Source organism: Fringilla coelebs (genome assembly GCF_963513975.1).
Source record: "Fringilla coelebs genome assembly, chromosome: 7".
NCBI classification, from domain to species: Eukaryota; Metazoa; Chordata; class Aves; order Passeriformes; family Fringillidae; genus Fringilla; species Fringilla coelebs.
In genome coordinates this window covers 19,365,363-19,386,479 of record NC_140035.1, presented here as the reverse complement: position 1 = coordinate 19,386,479, position 21,117 = coordinate 19,365,363, and the positions used below count along the sequence as shown (strand labels likewise).

The 21,117-nt window shown below is 38.1% G+C and overlaps 2 protein-coding genes across 4 annotated transcripts; both read right to left on the bottom strand.

The window, feature by feature from the left end:
* Positions 1-802: 802 nt before the first annotated feature.
* On the bottom strand, positions 803-9,545 carry KLHL41 (kelch like family member 41). The gene is made up of 6 exons (XM_084209213.1): positions 8,375-9,545; positions 5,530-5,687; positions 5,333-5,440; positions 4,356-4,541; positions 3,656-3,802; positions 803-2,841 (listed from the first exon to the last, which is right to left on the bottom strand). The coding sequence occupies exons 1-6, from the start codon at positions 9,482-9,484 to the stop codon at positions 2,730-2,732; spliced, it is 1,821 nt and encodes a 606-aa protein (XP_084065339.1). The 5' UTR covers positions 9,485-9,545; the 3' UTR covers positions 803-2,729.
* Positions 9,546-10,311: 766 nt separating this feature from the next.
* Positions 10,312-20,927, bottom strand: BBS5 (Bardet-Biedl syndrome 5). Of its 3 annotated transcripts, none has more exons than XM_084209773.1 (12): positions 20,834-20,927; positions 19,645-19,727; positions 18,766-18,831; positions 17,892-17,941; positions 17,221-17,348; positions 16,211-16,346; positions 15,114-15,209; positions 14,567-14,629; positions 13,709-13,843; positions 13,514-13,612; positions 11,811-11,834; positions 10,312-11,696 (listed from the first exon to the last, which is right to left on the bottom strand). In XM_084209773.1, the coding sequence occupies exons 1-12, from the start codon at positions 20,893-20,895 to the stop codon at positions 11,595-11,597; spliced, it is 1,044 nt and encodes a 347-aa protein (XP_084065899.1). In that variant the 5' UTR covers positions 20,896-20,927; the 3' UTR covers positions 10,312-11,594. The 3 variants fall into 3 exon arrangements, with proteins under 3 accessions (XP_084065899.1, XP_084065900.1, XP_084065901.1); XM_084209774.1 differs by having other exon boundaries at positions 13,514-13,597; XM_084209775.1 differs by lacking the exon at positions 20,834-20,927 and adding an exon at positions 20,449-20,613.
* Positions 20,928-21,117: the final 190 nt, after the last annotated feature.

The following is a 21,117-nucleotide window of genomic DNA, read 5'->3' as shown; positions in this document are numbered from 1 at the left end:
AACTCTCCACAGAAAAAGTTGGAAATGCTATTGACTAGGAGAGTGGAGTCACCAATCTACTGGAAACTATGTCTGTCCTCCACTGTGTGACAGAATGAGCAGTTAGGAATCAAACAGTATCTGTACTCTGAAACCAAGAAACTGAAATACAGATTTTCTAAGAATAGAGCTGTTCTCAGAGCCATTCAGTTTCCATTCTCAGAACAGAGCTGCTGTAGGGGACTGTGCTGGGGGAGAGTGTTGTGTGGTGAGGAACCTCCAGCTGCTTCTCCTACCCTGTGATCTGGTGTGTGCAGAAGAATGGCTGAGCCTTCTGGAACACCTTCACATAAAATCCAGCCAGGGTTTGTGCAGGAGGTATAAGACACTGAGATGTAGAAGGAAGAAGTGGAATAGTCAGGAGAATGTTCATTGTAGAGCAGTAACTGCAGGGGTGTCATGCTTGGCAAATCATCCCATTTCCAGAGGCAGCCACATCGTGCCTACAGCTGCATCACCTTAGGGTGAGTGCCAGCTGTGCCTGTTTTCTCACATGTGCAATGAGGATATGTTTTCATGCTTATTTAGTAGAAACAAGACACATTCTTTTATCACTTCATCTGAAACCTGGCAGAGATAAGCAACTGCATATCTGAATTGGCCATTATGCATCTGGCTGTCACCTTTTTTTTTTTTTTTACTATTCAGTAGAAGAAGAAAAATGTTTTATTAACTGAATACAAGTCATGACAGGAATGGAAAGTCAGAAAAAACCAACAGAACTGATCTAAGCTGTAAGGTACTTCCCTCTTGAGGCAGCCCTCATGTTTGTGGGATGGCTGACAAAACTAGAAGAAGGCAGTCTAGACACTTAGGATTATCAAATGGACAAGGGCTCTGGGATGTAATGACTGCTTTGAGGAAATGTCATTGAAGGCACAGCACATAGAAGGATTCTGTGTGCATTGTATTTTGTATAAAATGGAGAAGACAATCATAAATCTAGGTTAGTATTTTAGAAGGTGGACTACCTGTCAAAGAGGTCTTGCATGACTCTGCTTCTGTACAGACAGCCTTCCAGTAGCAGCCTTGAAGTGTAAGAAAACTTCAGCCACTGACACCTATCAGTCAGGGTAGTCGTGTTTGAGCTGAACCCTGCTTTTCAGGGTTCTAGGAGTCACTGTACCAAGCCAGTTTTCTTCAAATTATGTATGGATATAGTTATGAGTATGCACAATGGGAAGAGGATTAAAACTTGTTATGAGTGGTCCAGAAAGGCCATTGAAGAAAAGCAAAAAAAAAAAAAGCAATTCAGTAAAATGTGTTGTTCTTGATTCTTTGCACTCATTCTTTCTATATTAAATCAGCAAGTGTTAGAGCAGATGAGTGGTGTAAACCAGTGATCTAACTGGAGCCAATAAAAATAGGTGCTAAGCACAGCTGCAGATTTGGGTACTAAAGGGAAAATGCCTCAGAGATTAAGTACTAGCGGTCAGTAACATACAGAAATGAACTATGATGGCTGTGCCTCTGCATATGTTTACTTCTGTCTCATAGGAGAGCAATGCAAGAGGGCATTTGATAGTTGGCATTGCTATTCAATCAGGTGTGGTGGCCTTCTTTTCCAATTTAGATTTTAATTTATGAAATACTTTAGATTGATGACACCCTCTTTATGCAATGGAGAAATCCTTTGAAGAGCTACTTGACAAAAAAATGGTAAGCAAACTCTGAAGAAGAAGAAAACTGAGTGCTCTATTTTGGGCAAAGGCTGTACTAAGAGATCTGTGTCCTGTCAATATGATAATGATGATGAGCTAATCACTAAAAAAAGACTCCATCGAGTGATACTTTTATAGTTTTAAAAACAAAGTTTAATTGTTAAAAGTTTCAACATCAAAATGCATCAACTCTATAGTAAATGAAAAAGTCCTCTCTGTCACAGGTATTTGCTAAAGATAGTTCTTTTAGGACTTTTTCATGAATTCTTGTTATTGACCTCAGATTTCTGAGAAAAACTTCCATAAAATATTTGCTTTGGAAATAAATATAAAAGCATTAAAAAAGTGGAAAATCCTTGTTATCATAAGTTTAAACACAGTAGGTAAAACAGAGCTACTAACCTTATGAACTTCTCTCTCTACCCTCTCCTCTGTCTACTAGTATAGCTTTGGCTGAGACTGGCATTTTTTAGGCCACATAATATTAAGCCACTTTTGTTTAAAACATTCATTTCAATTCCAAGCTAAATTATTTTTTGAGGTCTGTGATGAGAATATTTCCGAGATATCGCTGAAGAGTGAAGGATTTGCATACATTAGTAAAAGGGGAAATCTGGCCTTACAAACAGCCAGTTAAAATAAAATTAGCTACCTATTAGTTGTATTTAACTTAACAATTAATTCATGCACATTGTTTGGAGGACAGGCCACCAATACCTGGATTGTATTGAGTGCAAGGAAGGCTAACTAGTGTTGTTTGCAATTTCACAGAGTGAAAAATTGAGTTCTTGCCAAAATCTTAATCTAATCAACATTATAACCCTTTAGACATTTAAACACTGGCAAAAATTCAGTGGTTGCTGGTTAGCTAGACAGTATCTTAAGAAGTGGACAGATGAATTATTGAACAGTTCCCAGTATGACTAGTATGCTGCTATAGAACTGTACAATCTGGGGACATTTTCATGCAACAAAACCAGAAGAGCCTGTCAAAACTCCCTCACCATATCATATTTTCCAGCATTTTGTTTAGAGTTTTGATAACTTGAAGAGGTTTAAGCGTGTGGCCAGGCAGGAGGCTCCAGTAGCATATCGGATCTCTTTCAGTATGCCAACCCATTCCTTCTTCTCATCATCATACCTGCATTTAAAAAAAAGTTAGAAAATAGCTTCTTTAAATTTGAGTTTGATGCTTCAGCACACATACATGAAAAGGAGGCTAGTCCACCTGTGGCAAACGCTTGTAGCAACTGTGTGCTGAAGGGTGCCACGAAAGGCTGCTGTTGTCCTCTACTCCAGAACAGAAAGATGTTCTTGCACACAAGCTATTCTTTTCCTGGTTCCTAAAGCTTGTTGCTGACCTGTGTCATGCTTTAAAAAAGCTTCCTCCTTAAGCATCCCATGGGAATTTCTTCTTGCATATACAGTTGGGGAGTTTTCCTTCCTACTGCCAACTAAAGCTTCTGAATTCACCTTAGCAACTAAGAGTCTCAGCAGAGATATGATGTCTCATCACTGCTGCTGTGATTAGCTCAAAAACACCTAGGAGATAGGGACTTCTGTTTCTCTTGGAATATTAGTCATTTGACCATCAACACATCAGTACGTACAGGCCTCTATATATGTGCTTTTCTGCATCACAGTGCCACAAAAGAATGTTTTTATTGGCAAGGCTAAACATGCCAAGAGATGGCAATTTACTCTTCTAAAGAAGTTGAAGATTGTGACTTGGACTGGTCAAATAATTAGTAGGTGGAAGTAGTCATTAGATCCAGGTCTCATGTTTATTTGTTACTTTCTGACAAACTTTTTTATCTGTCACCAAATGTTTTACAGCCTGTGCTGTGGATCATTTTCAGAGTTGAGCAGAAAAATAGTGTCAGCCTCCAGTGTCTACAAACCTCAATTTTAGATAAGACCTTTGACGAGGAAAGAGTGACTAAAATTAAACTTACTTCCATATGTCAGTGACTTCACTAGGTGCAAATTCTTTGGATTCAAGCTGAATCATTGCAAAGCCTCCAATAGCATACAAAGCTCCGCTTAAAGTGACTAAACTAATGGAACTTCTCTCTTGGGGAAATTCAGGCATTATCTCCCATCTAAGGATCAAAAGAAAAAGTCAAGTTAAACACATAAGAAATATTGTAAACTGAATGTGCTAAAACACTTCTCTGGGCAACAAATTCAGGTACCAAGACCCATGGTTTAATAAAATGAAAGAATTCTGAGATTTATCAGCAGTATGTTCCAGTATCTCCACCCCCTCAGGGACTTCTGCAGCTCTTAAATGACACAATTACACTGTTGAGACATCTCTTCTCAGGGACAACTTCTTACAGATTCCCTGATTGTTCAGTAATATGCTTCGTAGAGACATATTGTTTCCCAGCTATTCTCATTTCACCCTACAGTTTCCAAGATGCATATTTCTTTCAAATGGCATTAGCATAATAATTGGAGTGTGTGCAGGTGCAAGAAAAACGACCAGAGGCCCGCTCTGTAAACTGCTGCTGTTGTTGCTGAAGATGTGACTGTAGACCAAATGTCTCAGTGGGAGTATAGGTACCTGAACAGCTTTGTGACTCTTACCTCAGGGCTCCTAAAAGCCTAGATGATAAAACTTGATTAAAATAGCTTGAATATTGCACTCACTTATTGGTGGTCAGATCAAAAGCTTCAACAGATGCAGTAAGGCCTTCCTCAGTGACACCACCTGCAATGACAATCTTGCCCTTATGAATGGCTGTTCCAAACATTGAGCGAGGCACTTTCATTGGAGCCAGGTCTCTCCAGTCTCCTTTCTTGGGATTGTACACAAAAAATCTATTAGTGCATTTCCTGGGGAGCAAAAAGAAAACTGGTGATAATTTCTAATGAACTTTTGACTTGTTCCAAGTAGATCTAATTCAAGTAGACTGTATGGGTTTATCTATACCACCTCTTCCCTCTCCTGGAGAATCCTTTATTCTGTCTAATCTGAGAATCCTTGCCATGTATACAAAGCATTACTCACATCCATAGGACTTAATCAAATGTGGTTTACATTACACAGGGCAGCCATTTCACTGTGCTTTTGAGGAGAAAGACAACATCCTTTCCCAGCATATTGTATTTAGATGGATTTGTGGAGGAATATATAAGGTAAAGGAAAGATTATGATGGTGTTTTGGCTGATAAGACAAACTTTTATCTTAAATATCCCCTATAAAACACTTAAAAATTACCACCCCATGTTCAGTGTGAGTGAAAATTTTTATTTTCCTAATGTCATACCCAATAAGGTATAACAGGTATCACAGGCCAGAAAATTGGAAAAACTGAGACTAATTCCAGGGCACATAGGTATTTCTATCTGAAAGGAAGAATAGTTTCAGTGAAGATCCTCATAGCTATGTATTACTAATTTGTCTGCAGTGTAAGTAAAATTTGCCCCGGAAATAAGTATGGTTGTTAAAATAGCAAATGGTATCCTACATACCATAATGTGTTCCCCTCTGCCAGACTGTTAGCAACCTTAAACCAGAGACGCAGAAAAGGGAAAACCTCATTTCTGAGTGTGAGGACATATTATCTATTAAGGACCAAGAAGATTATGTTATTAATTGTCATAAAAAGACTTAGAGACTCACTTATCATCAGTTTTTCCACCAAGACAATATATCAGTCCATTGTTAGAGATAGTTGCATGGCCGTATACTTTGATGGGCAGTTTTTTGATCTCACCCCATTTCATTGCCCTGGAACAAGAAGATCACTGTTAGGTTTTTTCAACTAGCAATGGGCCATCTACGTGTCCTCAGTGGGTATAATTAAATCTGAAACATACGCAGGGTCATAGCACAGTACTGAATCTAGCGACTCCTCGGTGCGAAGGTCCTTGCCTGCTATGACATAGATCTTGTTGTCTGACTCTCCCAGCCCGAAGAGACACCTGGCTGACGGCAGTGGAGGAAGGGCAACCCACTCACCAGCAATGCTATCCAGCTGAAAGAGCATCAGAACAGCAAGGGTTAGGAAAGGCAAAGAGTAAAAATCCACACAATAAATACTGTTCCACAGAATTTATCTATTGGCATTCAGTGTCTCAACACCAAATCTGCTTGCCTGAACAACCTGCCCTTCCCTCAGTGCAGCTAATGAATGATGTCTTCTATCCACGCATGCTGAGATCTAGCAGAGTCAATGCCATACAACTTTCTTTGTGTCTGCTCACCCTCACTGTTCCCTTGCCTCTTTATTAAGCTCTTCTTCCTTACACAAAGGTCCCTCACTCTCAGTTCCCTATCATGTTGGAAAGAACAAGTGGTTCTTCTTCCTGCCCAAGGGAGCAGCCACTCCTGCAGTTCCACACCTGTATGTTTAGCTGGCTGTGCTCATCGCTACAGTGAGGTGCCAGACATGCTCACACGGTCCTTCTTACTTTTCAGGAGACATCACTGGCAAATGGCACAGTTTTTTCTTTTGCAATCCCTAGGGCAACAGATGTGTGTTTCATCACAAATACCCTCAAGAGTTCGTGAGATCTCTGAAGACACAAAAACCACTTCACTCTTAAGCAAAATAGGAACTCACTGCAGCTCCCTCAGCAATAATATTGATGTCATTTCTACTGTAGTACTCTCAGGGCTCTCTCGATTAATTAACATCCAGTATGCTGAAAACACCTAAGGAGAAGCAGAGGATAGCAGCAGGAGGACAGATGGCAAAATAAACCAGGATCTTCCCAGAACTGTGGTGCTTATTTTTTGTTTTGATCTGAGAACTTGTGATTGAACCTGAATTACCTCTAACATTGAAAAAGAAATATTTTTTAAGACCTGCTGCTTATAGATTTGCTGGACATTGGTATAGGAAGGGAGAGTGAGATAAGAGTTTGTGTGGGTGTAAAGGCATTTGATAGAAAGTACAAGAAAGTTCAGTCAAAATAAAGTTCAGGATTTAGCTTGGTGACACTCTTCTTCCAGGAGTATGTTCCACAGTCAAGGTTTCCATGTTAAGTGCATCTCCCAAATCTGACAGACCACCCCTGTTGGAAAGTTTTATTGCAACAGTGAAATGTAGTTTGTGGACATGGATTTTCCCAGTAGCTGGATCTGGGTGGGGTAATGAGAAGATGTACCCCTCAGAGATCACAGCTTACTTCCTAAGTCTTCAAGATGACATATTTACTGCTGATAGGGCATCAACTTGCATTCTCAAGCCAGTGGCAGCCTTGTTTTCTCCCAGGTTGCAAGATACCAAATACAGTGCTTCACTGGTGGAAAAAGGAAGATCAGCAAGTGAAAATTGGTTTGGCACTGCAGTAATATTTTGGAGAGCACAACAGGCACATGGGTAACACAGACAAGTATTGTAACTACAGGGAATAGCAGCAGTAAGCAAGCTTAATGACAACAAGAAAACCATCATGATTTCAGGAAATGGATGTCAATAGTTAAAGCAGAATTTTGAAAACTTAATCTAATCTATTTTTAGTATCAGTCTTGAGGCTTCATTTCTCAGAGGCCCCTTTCTAGTAGCCTGAGACGTACTCAATTCTGGACTAAATACACATTACTACATCAATGTGTTATTTCTATTGGAAGAATATTTTTGTAACAAGTTTTTCACTTCAGTGATTAGTGTTTTACACCTACACAAGGAAATGAAACAGTGTTAGTCCCCCCCTACAAACTAAGACTTCCCTCTCATTGATGTAACAAATGTCTGAAATCAAGTCTTTTATTGTGTGCAAAATGAGTGAGCCATACTCCTATAAGCAATATTTGCATTTTTTAATATCTGGAGGCTTCAAAATTTTATCACTGCTTCTTACTGTGCTTTATTTCATATTTTAACAGGACTTTTACTCTTTTAGGCCAGTGTGCCTAAAGAGAGGATGTGGCCAGCAGTATATCGGATAATTCAGCACAAAATAGTTTAAATATACACCGAAGCATGTAGCTAAAAACACAACAGACTTAGTTTATGGTATAAGCATGACAAACTGCATTTTTTCTAATTTTCCTGAAATATATTGTGGAGTTGCAGTTAGCACTAATCAGCCTTGTATTATACAGATTTACAAAGATATACAATTACACTCATTTGAAACATGGTATTTAGTGTACTGACACTGACAGTTTGCCGAGAAAAAAACCTTCTGCCTCTAAATTACATATTTATATGGCCCTTAGGCTTTCAAATGTAGATACAACAAAAAGGACTCCTGCAATTTTAGTAGCAGAAATTGCACTTAAAATACACACATTACTGCTGTCATGAAAGTATTTCAGATGCAAAAAAGAAAGACACCAGATCTAAACCAGCTAAAGTGCTCCAACTTTCATCAAAATTAACAAAAATACACAAAAAGTATTTTACAAAAATATTATTAGACCTAAATTTAGATATCTGCACAATGAAAAATCTGGGCCTTAATGAAAAGCAGTGCCTAGACAGAATGTACTAATCTTTTTAATATTTTCTGAGATCTCACCAGCAGTTAATCTTGAAAAAGAAGATGCAAGGCCCTCAGTTTCATTTCTGTCTCTGAGACAAAAATAACTCTCTAGATACTTCTCTCCATCACCATACAAAGACACTAGACAGCCCACTTGCAGACACTCAGAAAACTTTTCAGTAACCCTCATAAGCACCTATTATTATACCAACAAATATAAAGCTTGTACCTGGAAGAAGTATGACTGGAAAGGCTGATCCTTGTTCTCCTCTTCCACATAGAGTCCTCCAACAATATAGACCTGATTTTGTTTGGTGACTATACTGGAATGATTTCTGGGAATCTGTTCTGCGAGGGCTGCTAGGTAGCATTCATTTTCAAGAGGATCATAAGCTACTGCAGCAGTGTCATTAACCAGAAGAATCAGGTCTTTGACGAACATGCCATGCCTGGGAAGGTCATTTAGGTAGCCAGGCAGTAAATCTTCATCTCCTACATCGCCATTCACCTCCCCTTTGGTTGACTTTTCTGTGCTTTTGCTAGAGTCAGGCAGTTTTCCAGCAAAAGCATCTTTAATAATCTTAACTTTTTTCTGAAGGTCTGAGTTGCTTTTAATTATATCATCCTTCTCAACCTGTTCTTTGAAATATTTTTCTGGCATTAGACGAAAACGTATGCAGTCAAAAATTTCCCCCAGGCTCTTTACTCTGTTCTCCTTGTCTGTTCGGACCCATCTCATTACTGCTTCAAATACCAGTTCTTCCTTCTCTACATTTAAACTGTCAGGTGAAATAACTGAGATAAGTTCATGCGGGGCAAGCTGCATGAAGTCCTCTTCTTTGCAGATCTGCACAAAATGATCTGAAACAAAATCACGGGCAGAAAATGCAAGTCTTGGGCAATCAAGCAGAACACCTAACCGAAGGATGGCCAGACAGTTACCAACAGCAAGCCTCTTCTGAAGGTAGGAGACGCACACAGTGAATACAGAAGGGATCTGAAAGCGGCTGGCCAAAGCAAAAATATCTTGCACATTAGAATCATTGAGATCAATACTTGCTGAATAAAGGTATTTGACAATCATATCCAGGATGTTGGGGTCAACATTATCTAGAACTACTTCCTTCTTTTTCTCTTCATTTTGCTCAGATAAGAAATACTCACGAAAATAAGGGCTACATGCTGACAGAATCAATCTGTGGCAAGGCAGACTTCTGTCACCAGCTTTTAGAGAGCAATCTACAAACTTTTTCTCTTCAAGGAGTTCCTTGAGGCCATCCTGAAGGAGGGTGGATTGGTAAAGTCTGAGCTCTTCAGTGAGTTCCCTTTGGGAATCCATTTCACAAACACTTGGGAAAGGGGAGGGAGTAGAAAGCTTTAGCTGTTGTCTGCCCAAAGGTTTGTCTGTAAAAAAGGCAGACCAATGTGCTTTTTGCCCTGCTTGAAGCCTCTGCAACTTAATCTCACTAGCTAAATATAGGTACATACTCTTACAGGTCGGAATTTGGGATGGACGGTTTGGAAAAACAGAGTTGCTCTTGCAGCTGTCAAAGACTGAAAGAAGCAACTGCTGCTCTTAGTCACTATGGTCAGGTTTTGCCATCATTCTCCACATTGAATCAGTAAGATTATGTGCAATGTAATAAATTATTTGACATGAGTAAGGACAGCAGAATCTGACCCTCAGTGAGACAGCTATGAGCAAGACTGCACAGATACATGTTACTAAATATTCTGAAATATTATTAATCGAGTTGTCAGTTTTAACTTCTGTTCACTTTTTCAGAGTTGCTTAATACAGCTCATTGCTGCAGTCATTAAGATATTAAAAAACTCCATAACTTTGTATCAATCACCTTTGTTCTAAGATTATACAGAACCATATCACATATACAATTTCTTCAGATATTAAGGCCATTAAATTTTGGGCTGCTTCTTAATATCCATTTGGTTTTAAACCAAACACTACTGTTTGGACATAAAATATGTGTTATTTCAGGTAAAGTTTTGCTTTCCAAAATAACTCAAATTGAATTCTCCACCCATATGGTAAAACGTTCTTTGAATGTAATGGAAACAGGATCAAAATACAAAATACAACTACTTGAATGCAAGATTTACAACAATATATAATATTATCAAAGTTTATTGAAGTAATGACTGCTTTTCAATATAGGTTGTATTTCATTAAAGTATATACTTGGAAAGATTTTCTACAAACACCAGTATACATTTGCACCACAGTTACTTTAACAGTCAGCTGCTGAAACAACAGCTGAGAGGACAGCTCATTTGACTTTTTCCATTTATAGAAAACAGCACAGAGGTTTTATCTCACTAGAAAACGTAACAGCTGTGTCTTCCTTTAAACAATAAATGACTCATTTCTCTATAACACGTAACATCATAAAAGGTCTAATGACTCACACACAGAAGCTATTTGCATGTGCCCTGTTTTCTAGATCATTGCTTTTAAAAGTGCTCTGGCAAAAACAAACAAACAAACCAACCAACAAACAAACAACTGTATGAAGATATCTGGATTACAATTAAAACTTGGAATAATACATGCTGAACATTTAGCAAAATTATGAGACATGAAAGCTGCTATTTGGAACAGAATTGCTTTTGCTTAAAGCTATCAATAACACCGCCAATATGCCTAGATACAAAATGTTCCCTGTATGATGGTATTTCTGTGTTGCAAATCATTAAACAAGTTATGGAAATGTAATTCAAACATAATCATTATGGGAAAGTACATCACTCTGTATAAATACATGAATGCTTGAAATTGAGCATCAAACTGCATACCTCACACTGCCCTGTCTCAGGCAGTGGTCTCCATGTTCAGAAAAAGAGGAGGCTTCTTTTTCTGACATAGTGCTGTGTAAAATGGCAAGCAGTGCCTGGTCCTGGCAGGCAAAGGGCAAATACATAAACAAAGAAGCCATGAAGTTATAAAAAAAATGGTGGCTACCTGCCAGAAAAAGGCGTCTGAAACACCATGGCCGAATTTGTGTTGTCAGGGAAGGGAGAAAGAGGCCAACCCTGAAAACAGCGGAGGTTACAAGTGTGTCAAATGGCACTGCCATGCCATTTGGAGGCGGTGTGGAGGGACTCCCGGGCGCTCCCAGTCTGACGTGACCGAGGGGCCTGCAGGGGGCAGCGCTTCCCACAGCAGCCCCGGCTGCCTCAGACCGGCTCTCCTCCCACTGCTTAGACAGGCAACACAGGCAATGCTCAGCTCTTAAGCATACAAGGTTTTTGAGTAACCTTTCTTTTATTACATAGCCTGAGGGCTTATTATATAATATTGGCCTGCTCTTTAGCTTTGACATGTTCTTTCTCTGCTACTCCGATATTTCTAAATTATCTTCTACAGATCTAAATCCAGCAAGAAAAGAGAGTTTTTTCCTGCGTAGGAAACAAACATGTGCCAATCTAAATCAGGTCATTACTTCCCAGAGTCCCTGGAGTGTGAATCCATCCTTTAGCTTCTCTATTGCAAGTCCCAGTTCTTCTGAAAACACAGGCTCCCGATCATGTTGCTTTTTGAATACAGGGCATACGAGAGAAAATAAAATAAAGCAGAAGGCACTTTTTAATTTCATTATCCCGTTTTATCAACAGGAATTTGATAGTATGAAAAAGTATCTCCTTACCTTGTTTTCATCAGCAAAGTAAGCCTGCAAAGGAAAACAAAAGAGAACTGTGAAAACAAAAGTCTAAAAACCACATATGCTAATAATTCCTTGGGGTCAAAACTGTATTGAGTAGGTCTTCCACAAGAATCCAGTCTGCATGGGTTTTACTTCTATGTTAAAATAATTTACAAAAGGGTTCTAACAGGATTTTCTGTTTTGGATTATAGATTAGATACCACTGGATTATGGTATTTTTCATTAAATACCAGCTTTTGAAATTTCCATCATAATAAAGAAAGACTTTTTAAATGGCAACATTTTTGTATTACACCGACAAACACTTTATAGGGAACATTAATATGAAGACAAACTGACAGCATCCAGGTATTTCTTTGCCTCATGTACAGCAGCTTTTACTATTCAACATCAAAAACTAGCTTAAAATGTATAATATCAAAATTCAGTTGACATCATACTCAATCTAAGAAAAGAACATAGAGTAATAGAACAACTCCATAAACAGATCTGGGACAGAGATACCATCTTTCCTATTCTGTGTGGGTGGAAATTCAGGCTCAAACTTTTTGAGATATCAGATCTCTGAAAATATCCACACTCTAGAAATCTCTGGACCAGCAGGTTCTAGATCTTATTTACCAAAAAGAGCCCAGTGTTGCTTCAGCTGCCCCTGTGGACTGGTGAGGGGCAGCAAAGAAAGCACTTCTCTGCAGCATCAAGTATTGTGGAATGTTGGTGTGTAGCTGCTCCTTGGGTCCTGGGCAACCTGTGTCTCTACAGCAACAAGTTTCTAACCATTTTCAGCTTCCAGTTTTTGTTTGAGAATATACAAAGCACAGTTATTTAGTTCAGGTGATAAAGGCACCAAGAAAGCAAACAGATCTCCATTTAAGGAGAAGGTATGTCTTCAAATATGCTGAAGACTGAATAAAAATGTGCAAAAATGAAAAGAAATAAGCCAAAAAGCTAGCAAAGAGGAAAAGGAAATAAACAATACCTTATCTGTTTCAGTAAAAGGAGAGGAAATAACACTTGTGCTAGGCCTGCTAATTTATCAAATTTCAGAGAATGATCAATGCATCAAGGCTAACACTTGAAAACACGCGCCATCTACCCTTGCAGTCAATCATGGAACCAATCATGCTACTGGGCTGCACACTAAGTTTGGAAATTTGTTGAAAGAGGGTCAATCAAGCAACCTAATGCATTTTAAAGTAAATTTTCCCAAAATACTGGGAGACATAATAATGTAAAAATATTATGCTGCCTCTCTAAAAATATCGAAAGTTTCAATCTTAGATGAATGTTGAGCATATAGATATCACCATCTATTAGTCTGCTTTAAGAGAGGGCAAATTATTGTTTCAATAATGTATCTGATTATATTGTACTGCTGATTTTCAAGCCGTTCCCAATTTTAATGTGTTGAGAAACTACATACAACTATTCTTTTAAATATCTACTACTATTTCTTTTGAATAATATTTAAATAATAGTTTGTTCTTAAATTAAAAATTCATATACAGAATAAATTCCTGTAATAATCAGGATGTTTAATAAAAGGCATCTAGATGTGTTTTAAATATAGAAAGTACAGTTGCAGCTTATCTTTAACAGAGGATTACAGCTGTACATTGCTTAAATCTGAATAACCAAACAAGAATGATTTTATTTTTCTGTTTTTTTTTTGTGGAGCCACTTACCACAAAAGCATCTGTATGTTCATCAGCTTCTATTTCCACATCATCTGGAACCTGCTCCACTGTAAGGTCTTCAAGGGGTTGAGGCTGCAAATTATAACACTGTAGTAAGTAAATTCACATATCTAATATGTTTAATATATTTTTATTATTGTTAACACAGTACTGTATCTAATTTAAAATAAATAAATGGAGTACCTTTTCTTCCATTTCATAATCCACTCCAAATATAGGATTAGCTGAATAAACTTTGTGAAGTGAATTAATCTCTTTCACTGCTTCCTGTAGTTTCTCTACAGGGTCTATTTTAAAACCAAGTACATATCCTCCACTCTATATAACAGAGAAAAAAGACAACATCTGCTTATTAGTCTTATTTTTTAAACAATTTTTTCTCCTTGATAGTGATTTCCAGTTAAATGATAGCAATTTTCAGCTTGCTAAGAAAATTTGAATCATGGTTGAAATAAAACAATGACAATGCTTCTCTATGAGGTAGATGAACTTTTTAACCCTTAGTCCATTATACAAAAGGGGAACAAACTCCTTATACAGAAAGCCACAAGTAAACAAGGGTGGCACAAATTCAGAAGTGATATTAATGATTTATTCCCAGCCACTCAGCAAATGTTGAGTCTGTTAGATCTTGATGCTGTTATTAAAGAAGCTTTCAGATACACAGAAATAATGAAAAAGATTAAAAACAGTGTCTTAATTAAGTACAGAATTAATTAGATCTCAAAGATAATCTGTCAGAATACAGTGTATTTGGCAGTTATAAGCTAGTCATGCTGGCCTATTGTTGCTTTGCTTAGAGAAACTGTAACTCCCAATAGCCATATTGATCATAACATACACTTACAACAGTGAAAAGAGAACTTTCCTAAAGTTTTCAAAAGGCCACACAGAAGAAATGCTCTATGTCACTTAAAAGTAGACCCATGACATTTCAACATCAGAGAAATATTGTATATAAAAATATTGCATCTAGAGAAATATTGTATATATGTATAATATAAACGTAATCAACAGAAAAAGGCTATTAAAGCTTCTTACCTGCTGAGAACTCTCTATCACAAGTGCCAAGCCAAACTTTGAGTCTCTCATTTTTATTGAACGCTAATGATAAAGAAGTATAATGCTGTTAAAAATTTTGTAATTACTGGATAAAAATCTCGCTTTGGTTTGTTTTTTTACAGTGTAATAATTACAATTACTGGCTCTGGAAGCTTGGCTACCAGCATTCCCTCCCATTTACCACTACAAATCTGAACCCCAAAGTGTTTTATTAGAAGTGGTAACAATAAATTTCTGAACATCAGGTTCACAGATTATTAATTCCAGTGTATGCAGGTGGCATGAAGCATCAGAGTAAATATTAAAAAGTTTGAAATACAAGCCATTTTCAACACCTGTACCTGCCCAGGAAATCCCCCAACTAATCAGGACAGAAAAGAAAATATACTTTGTGGTTGGTGCTGGAAAAACTAAGTTCCTCTCTGAATGAGAGATATGAAATAAAATTTTGGTAACCTGGGAGTTTTAACCAAAGACTTGAACATATGCTGTTTCATTTTGAAAATGGTTGTTGTAAGATACTTACAATTTGTAGATATGGTATGCTGACATTAAAGCTGTCATTCATATTTGCATGCCAAACTATTCTCACATTAGTAATAAAAAATGTTCCCAAATTTCCCTATTAAAGAAAAGTTATGTTAGAATTGCTTTAAGGACAGAGCTTTTTTCTTCAAACATGATGATTACTGTTACCCATTTACATATAAGCAAGATACAGCTTCATATTTTATTCACTAAAAGCCTGATTCTGCCCTACCAAACCCAGTTGAAATGTTTCTATTGACTGCAAGGAAGCAGGATCCTATCTTTAAAGGCTACGTGAATCTGAGTAATGAAAATAGCTGTAAGTACCTACTACTGCAGCAAAGCTGGATCAAGTCACAGCCCAGCCAAGCTCATGGGAATACATGAAGCATCTGAGCGTTATTAACTGTACAGATCTGGAATTGGCATAAGGCGTAAGTATAAAGGCATGTGGGTTAAACTTAGGTAATTGAGGAGATGTGTGCCAAGGAAACGTAGAGGAAAGAACTTTTTAGCTTGTCAGAGTGGATCATATTTCTATTCTGGACCAAAATTGCACAGACAGAAATATCAGCTCCTGTTTTGTTTCACTGCTCTGGGAAATGCTTGCAACTAGTGCCCTGTAAAATAAGAAATGTTTTCTATTTTTATCTTAAATTTTTTTGTTTTTTGTGGGTTTTTTTTAAGACACAGAATCCCTTCCATTATTTTCAATTTTCATTAATCAAAAGACAATATAATCTTACTACTGTTTCATCAAAGCTGCATGTAAACACACAAGTATTCAGCAGAGCACTTCTGAAACATCATTTTCTTTCAGTACCATACAGAGCTTTAGACTCTTAAATATATCTTTTTAACAAAAATTGTGTATCTAGTTCCTTGCATATTAGCCAGGTCATGTAGACTTCAGATTACCAAAAGGAAATTTTGTTGTAATGACTAGTGGAATCAGTTTCTCTGCACGCATCAGCTGATGAACAGCATTAAGGGTAATTCCCTGGAGGTTACTAAACCATAGGAGTACAATTGCTAGATGAAAGCTGAAACATTTTAACTTTTCTGTAGTCAATGTATTCTGATTCTTTACTATACCTGATCACTTGATAAATTCCAAACTCCATTGACTTTATCATATATTTGTTCCTGTGGTAACAATCTCAATTGCTTGTTTTGAATCAATGCACTTCTCAGCTTCAGATCACGATACATTTTGGAAGTTTCATAAGCTCTGCAAAAAATACAAAATACGTATTAGTTCATACATAGTTCTGGTTTTTTACTATCTTTACCTTTTGTTTCAGTACAGATATGAAATGTATATTTTCAGCTTTTCTTACCACCACATTGAACAAAAGTGAGAGTATTATTAAAACTTTTTCAACATAATTAAGAATATTCCAGCTTTCATTAATGAAATTATCTTTAAAGTTAAGACAGATTTTTAACAACTTTTTGATCTCCTGTAGTGTTCATATCTATACTACTTTTTCCTTTTCCTTAAGACAATCATCACCCAGCCTCTATTGCAAAGCATTAAGTTCTCTGGGTACATGATATAGCATGGACATTAACAATCCTTTATTTTTCAGTGTCAGTTAAATCACAAACATGCAATAGATATGTCAGTATACCACAGCTCTTAAATAGACACCCATGGTAATGTATTATGCACACATTCATTCAGATGACTTGTCTTTAGGTGGGAAGCATACAGTGTTTTGTACTCAATGAAGAGTTCTGACCAGGATTTAACTCTTCATTTCCTTTACATGCTCTGAAATAACAGGAAATTTATTGCAGACAGAAATTGTAACTAGAAAATGCACACTGAAATTAGCTCCTTTATACTCTTATTTGTTCAGATAGTTTATACACACGAGGTGTATAAATTGTGATGAATAACTAGTAAAATACACATTAATTTTCATTATGTGCAGCTATCTACTAAAATTTACAATCATTCTCCCCGTTTGTTCCAGAGATTGTTCTCTTTAGGGAAAGTTTTCTGAATGTTGAATAGGGACAGTCATATACTATGTCTATCAGCAGTTGTAATCCCCCATATTTGAGTCCTTGATCAAACACTATTTTATGTACACTACCTGTGCACAGCAATAACTGAAGTGAAGAGTCTGGGACTTCCAGGAACAACATTGGTGAATATGAACTCAAACCGAGTGTTGTTACATTTAGTCAATATATACAGAGCTTCTGTCTGCCCTCGTAATTTCTGTAAGGAAAAAATGAAATTTTACGTTTTGTCAATATAGTAGCTTGATTGTACAAATAATAAATAATCTTCAGATATTGTCTAAGTTATTGTTTTAAACAGTGTTTATGGAGGTGTAATCCTGATTCTACCAGGATTACCAGTAGATTCTAATCTACTGCTGTCTTCAACTGAATTTATTTTTCTTTTTGACCAACTAGCAGTTCCATTGACAGTAAAACTAATGCAGCCTGCCTGCTCTACATTTGCAATATCACGACTGAAACTGTACTTTTGGTTCTGTTATCATGTGGTTCCCCAGAAAAACTACATAATCTTCCTGCTAGTTCTTTGTGGCAGGTCAAACAAACAGCTTCACAGGTGCATGCAATACCATTCAGGCTATGTATTTGACAGCTCTCCACTTTAAAAACAAAACTTTCATTACTATTCTTTACTGTTCTTGCAAGTAAAGTTTCAGATTATTGTTGATATAGTGCAGTAAGTATAAGCAACTAATTACAGCTTCTTTTTTTATTTTTAAAAGTATTTTTTGGAACTTACTGAGTTGGCAGTTCTTGTAGTTATATTTATAACGCAGTTGTAACCGACAGCTTAGAAGTCAAGGGAGAAAAAAACATTGTTTTGAGAACAAGAAAAATGACAGTCAAAATTACAAATTATATTACTGAATTTTTTAGTGCAGCTTTGGATGCTATGTGTGAGAATTACATTTTGTGGTTAATACTCTGGGTCCTCATCACAACCCTGAAGACCAATGTAAGCTAGAAAGGATCTTGGAAGGTTCTTTGGTCAAGTGCTCTTCTCAAATCAGGACCAATTCTGGCTGCTTACTGTACTATCCAACCCAAGAAATACTTCCACAGAAGGGGACTGCACACTGAGCACTGGAAATAATTTGTGCACAAAGGAACTGCATCCTGCCCCCGTTTCAGCACATGAAATTAAATACAAGCAAACCTCTTGCTGCTCATTCAGTTTTAACTCATATAGTTAAAATGAGAAACTTATCCAGAGTTTACAATACTAAAACTGAAAAGGCAGGTACTTAAGGGGAATAAATAGAGAAATGCAGAGTGTGAATAAACAGGTGGCAACAAGGGCTACAAGTAAAGCAATGTATGATGAAGCTCAAACTTTTTTTCTAAAAAAACCACATGAATCCCACATGGGCCAAATGAAAATATGTCTGAAGAACTCTTCAACTTCTTTTCTGAGAAATTAACATAGAATATTGAATTTTACTATTTTGCTATGAATTATCATCTCAGTTCCTATATTATAAAGACATTCATTAGTAACAGTTTATTTCAGACTTTCCAGAGCAACACAGCTATACTTTAGCATTCTGTACTGAAATCAATACTTTGTGAAGGAATAGCAAGCCACCACAAAGGAAACAAAAGGTAATACTTACAGAGGTTGACTCTGGGCAATGACAGTGAGCGCCAAATGATCCGCAAATTTGTCACAAGCAGTCTGCCTGGAGATAAAAGTGTAGCTATTTTTAATCTAAATAAATTCCATTAAATGAAATATTCTGAAACAACAGGATATTCCTTCCCATTGACAGGAAAAAGAAAAAAAGCACAGGACACCCCACCAGAAAAATCACTAAACCACTAAACACTTAAATGCTTAAAATACTAGCAGAGAAAATCCAATAAGGAACAAATTAAACAACTTCTAATATATACCAGCATTCCTCAAAATCAAATCAAGAACAGTTATTGATTCCAATACAGATGCTTGTAGTAAAAATGTGGACACAATTAGTACAGAACTGCTCTGGGGAGGAGAAGGGGAAGGCAGTGACTTAACTATCACAGCAGTGTTCATGAAAATCTTTACCCCTTTGCCATATGCAAATTTATTCCATTCTGGACCCTGGAGAGCAGCACATCCAATCCCCTTAATGGGTCATCTCAGCATGCTGGCAGCTTCAGCCCCTGCCCACTACGTATTCCTTACTTCAGTAAGTTAATTCCTTACTTCATATTCAGTTAAAAACAGGGTGGGACAAGCTAAGCAATAAAGAGGATTACAGCAGAACAGCATCACACTGTTTATAAATGGAATATCCCTACAACACTTTCAATTCTAAGCAAATGCTGAGACAAGAATCACCTTCCTACAACTTTAAGAAAACATTCCAAGGCAGATCTGAGAAATAGGCAGGATCTCTTCTGTGCAACAGAGCACTGATACAGAGTTCAATGGGAACCTGACAGGGCTTTCATAAACCTACACAGGTTAAAGAGTAGAAAGTTTACAATTTCCCTGAGTATGCAGTTACCTCTGTCTCCATTGTTTCCTTTGGTATCTTCAACAGACTCTAAGCAGTCTATAAGGACCTCTCCAGGTCTCATTTTCATTTGTCTAAAAAAAAGGAAAACGAATTTGATTTATCTTCCAAAAATAAGGCCATTTTTATTTCGCTTTCCTCTGTTTTCTGCTTAGTACATCATGTAATGAAAAATCCACACATGCACACATACATACAAATCAACTTTGCATACCTGAAATTATCACTACATCTCATAGATGAAAAATATTAATAGGTTTATTATTAAATTATACCAGTAAATAAAGAAATAATTATGCAGCGTGACCATGAAAACTATACCCCAAAATAAGGACAAAGTGTGTGGAAACTGGAGGAAAAAGCAAAAAAAAAACCCACTTGCATTCATGTAATTTTTAGGGGACAGAGTTTATTGCCTCTTGATGTAAATTCAGGTCATAAGGAGTGGAGCTAGGCTCAGGAAAGAAGAGATGCCAGCAAAGGAAGTATCAGATATATAAGAATATGTGAAATGCTCGGCTAAATTTTTCACAAAGGGTGTGGTTTAGCTTTTTGTTTGAGTTTTTTTGTGAGGTCTACTATTTATTTGTTTGTATTATTTTTTTTATGTAACTGATCTAACCATTTAATTACATAATAACCAATGCAGTGTGAATTTCTGCTGTACTTTAGTCGTACTGTCAAAAGCAGCCAAACCTCTCCATGTATGACATGACAGAAACAAAACGTATTATTAAGACACGACTGTAGTGAAATACTGCACAGCCGCCGCCCCGTTTGCCAAGTCCTGCTAACCGTGAGTGCCACCGTCCCCGCAGACACACGCCTTCAGCTGGGTTGTACTTCTCAGTGCTAGAAAAGTTCAGCTGGGAAAAGCACACACCCTTCCCTCAGTCCTCCAGTGTCCATCTTTTGTTTTGTTTTATTTTCTTTTTAAAGACTGGAAACGGCGCGGGGACCCGACCCAGCAAGCGCTGACCGCCCCGTTCCGCAAGGGGCAGTCACGCTTGCTCCGCCGCGGCCACACGGGGGCGCTCCCGGCACACGCTGGGGCGCTCCCGCCGTGCACCGCGCCCATACCAGTGCTCGGCCTCAGCGCTCAGCCAGCCGCCTATCGGCGCCGGGCGGGCCCGAGAGCGCCGCTGTGAGGGCAGGGCGCGGTCGGGACACGGACACTCACTGCGGGGAGATGTCGAAGCGGACATCCCTGTCCTCCCACAGCACGTCCAGCACCCCGCTCATGGCCGCCACCCACGCCGACGAGTCCGCGCGCCGCCCTGGCAACGGCGTCGGGGGGAGGGTGGGTGGAGTCTCGTGCTCCGCGGCGGCCGGGATTGGCTGCGACGCCGCACGCCGGGAGCGCGCGCGCATTCGCGCCCGCCTCGGCTCCTCCCCCGGCTCGGCTGAGGGAGCGAAGCCAATCCTGAGGGACCGTGGCGGTCCCGGTAATGCAGGCTTCAGCTC

Bases quoted from the DNA above. Each gene is read 5' to 3' on its own strand.
- BBS5 (XM_084209773.1), bottom strand. From the start codon at position 20,895: ATGAGCGGGGTGCTGGACGTGCTGTGGGAGGACAGGGATGTCCGCTTC. The intron at 18,832-19,644 runs GTAACTGCATAC...TTTTATCTCCAG, and splicing joins AGGAAACAATGGAGACAGAG to GCAGACTGCTTGTGACAAAT. The intron at 13,613-13,708 runs GTACTCCATTTA...TACTTACTACAG, and splicing joins ATTATGAAATGGAAGAAAAG to TGTTATAATTTGCAGCCTCA.
- KLHL41 (XM_084209213.1), bottom strand. From the start codon at position 9,484: ATGGATTCCCAAAGGGAACTCACTGAAGAGCTCAGACTTTACCAATCC. The intron at 5,441-5,529 runs GTATGTTTCAGA...TTCTTGTTCCAG, and splicing joins GTACTGTGCTATGACCCTGC to GGCAATGAAATGGGGTGAGA. The intron at 2,842-3,655 runs GTAAGTTTAATT...TTTTAAATGCAG, and splicing joins GAAGTCACTGACATATGGAA to GTATGATGATGAGAAGAAGG.